The sequence below is a fragment of the Dreissena polymorpha genome, chromosome 11 (assembly GCF_020536995.1).
Source record: "Dreissena polymorpha isolate Duluth1 chromosome 11, UMN_Dpol_1.0, whole genome shotgun sequence".
Classification (NCBI taxonomy): domain Eukaryota; kingdom Metazoa; phylum Mollusca; class Bivalvia; order Myida; family Dreissenidae; genus Dreissena; species Dreissena polymorpha.
The window spans coordinates 50,546,747-50,548,971 of NC_068365.1; the positions used below are offsets into that span (position 1 = coordinate 50,546,747).

The 2,225-nt window shown below is 31.3% G+C and overlaps 1 protein-coding gene across 1 annotated transcript in view; it reads left to right on the plus strand.

The window, feature by feature from the left end:
• LOC127851316 (organic cation transporter protein-like) overlaps nt 1-1,542 on the plus strand; it is a 6,513-nt gene extending 4,971 nt beyond the window's left edge. The window contains exons 9-10 of the mRNA XM_052385021.1: nt 533-684; nt 1,020-1,542. Of these exons, the coding sequence (XP_052240981.1) occupies nt 533-684; nt 1,020-1,107 (240 nt within the window). The 3' untranslated portion in view covers nt 1,108-1,542. The remainder of the gene's footprint in view (nt 1-532; nt 685-1,019) is intronic.
• Nucleotides 1,543-2,225: the final 683 nt, after the last annotated feature.

The window sequence follows — 2,225 nt, forward strand, 5'->3', positions numbered from 1 at the left end:
TATTGATGCTATTTGAACAAGGGTACTTATCCATGTTATTTTACACTTTGAATGATTTCTTCATCTACAATTTTTATACACTTTCAAATGAAGACAAATATCGCTTTCGCTGATAAACTTTGCTGTAAATTATATATTTATTAACACTTTAATATCATAAGCATTGGTTTATGTTTGAATGTTTTGTTAAAACTTAATTATTGTTTTAAATAGCGTTTGTTAACCACTGAAGCAAAACATAACCGAAAATCACGTTAAAATCATACTCAACAGAGCTTGTAATAGGTCGGCAGTTTTTTTTAGACTTGATAACTGCATATCCGAAAAAAAGGAAGTAGACACATGACTTAGAATGATATACGTAAAAAACGCTGTTGGCGAATGTATATAGGACATATTTAGGGCGAATTATAAATGCCAAAATTTGCAATACAAATGATATATGGCTAACTCAATTACAGTCCATACATGTGTTAAGAATTATATAAAGTGTCAGTAACTCCCGTTTTAGATTAAATATTATATTATGCAGGCCGATTTAATCAAGGGTGATGTTGGCAAAACTATTCCCCTAACTTTGTTCGGTGCAGCGATGTTTATCTCTGGACTTATGACGTTGATTCTTCCTGAAACCGTTGGTAAAAAGCTCCCAGAATCAATTGATGACGTCGTTAAACTCAAACAGTACGTAAAAATGCCCTGTTGGAGTAATATTTGATTATTCTACGAAACAAACATCATGGATGTAAAATAAAAACTAAGAACAATATCGGCTTTTGTATTTCTCTGTTGTGTCAGTCTATCAAAAGCCAACGCAGTAAGAAATCAAACCGAATATTTTATTACAGCAATAAATAAGTTATATTAATACATCGTTTCAGTTATTAAAAATAAGTCATCTTTCATATTTATGAAAGTGTCATTTTGCACGGTACAAATTGAAATCAAAATTAAAATAAATCTGTGTCATCCCTATCTAAAATCCTAAGTAATATCAATTAGTATATCTTTTTGTTAAGTCCTGCGCAACAGGAGAAGGTGATTGTAAATGGACCGGAGAACGACGGGTTTCAGCAAAAAGAGGATCCTGACAGCACAAAGCTCTAGGATTGATAGCAGAATATCCACTTAAAATGTGCGGTCCAGATGACTATCTGATATTGTTTTATTTCCTTGTTCATGCGAAGTGTCAGCTTTTAAATTATTTTCATGTAAAATATCGTTTCTCAGTAGCAACGCATATGTTGTTAAATTCTTCCTTCTTTCAATTCAGCTTAGCTTTGTGTAACGCTATAGTTGTGATGATATCATATATTGTACACTCAAGCCACTCCTATCTTATAATTTAAACGTTTTGTAATAAAAAAAAACATATACTGTTAGGAGCAATGATCTGAGTAGAAGTCATGGCACGGTAACGTTGTTCGGCATCTTTAAATACTGATAAATTAGTGGCATATTTTACTCGTTACCTATTCTTGAAGTTTGTTGTGGACTTGTTAATACCGATTGTACAATAAACGATGGTTAAAACGTGTTAAATAGATATATTCATTTTTTGCTGTCCAAATAGTTAAAAATAAGCCACTCAATATCTTCACTGTATTGCCGCCCCGGTGTTTGTAGATGCTGATTTGTAACCATCGAAACCGAACATAATCATTTATCTGTCATTAATCCGTCGATGCTCGGTCTAATGGCTGGCAAATCCTGGAAATTTATTGTGTTTAATGTTAAGTAATATTCATGAAATTAGAAACTGATTAACTTACCAAAACATTAGTTACTGCGTAACGTATCAAAACTATCAACATATACATAATGGCTATTGATTATAACAATAATTAATAATGTTATTTTCATGCCCAGAGTCTGATACTGATATTGCTGTGCAATCATTTTTTATTCAATACAAAACTTACAATGTATACAAGTATATGAGCATTAAACAAAGTGATACCATGTAGTAGCGATAATGTACAAACATATAACACAGTATATGCAAATATATAAATATTTTAGACACTGTGTTTTCCTTAAGATTAAAAATTGTTTTTGTGTACCTTTTTGCTTTGGTTGTTTCTGATAGATGCTTAAAAACTGAATAAATGCATATATAGATGAGTTCCATAGGTGGTTAGTAACAAATGGATTGGATGATGAAAGTTTAATATGTTTCCTTTTTGTTCAAATATGTGTATCGTTGTTGAGGGCTAATTCTTTTT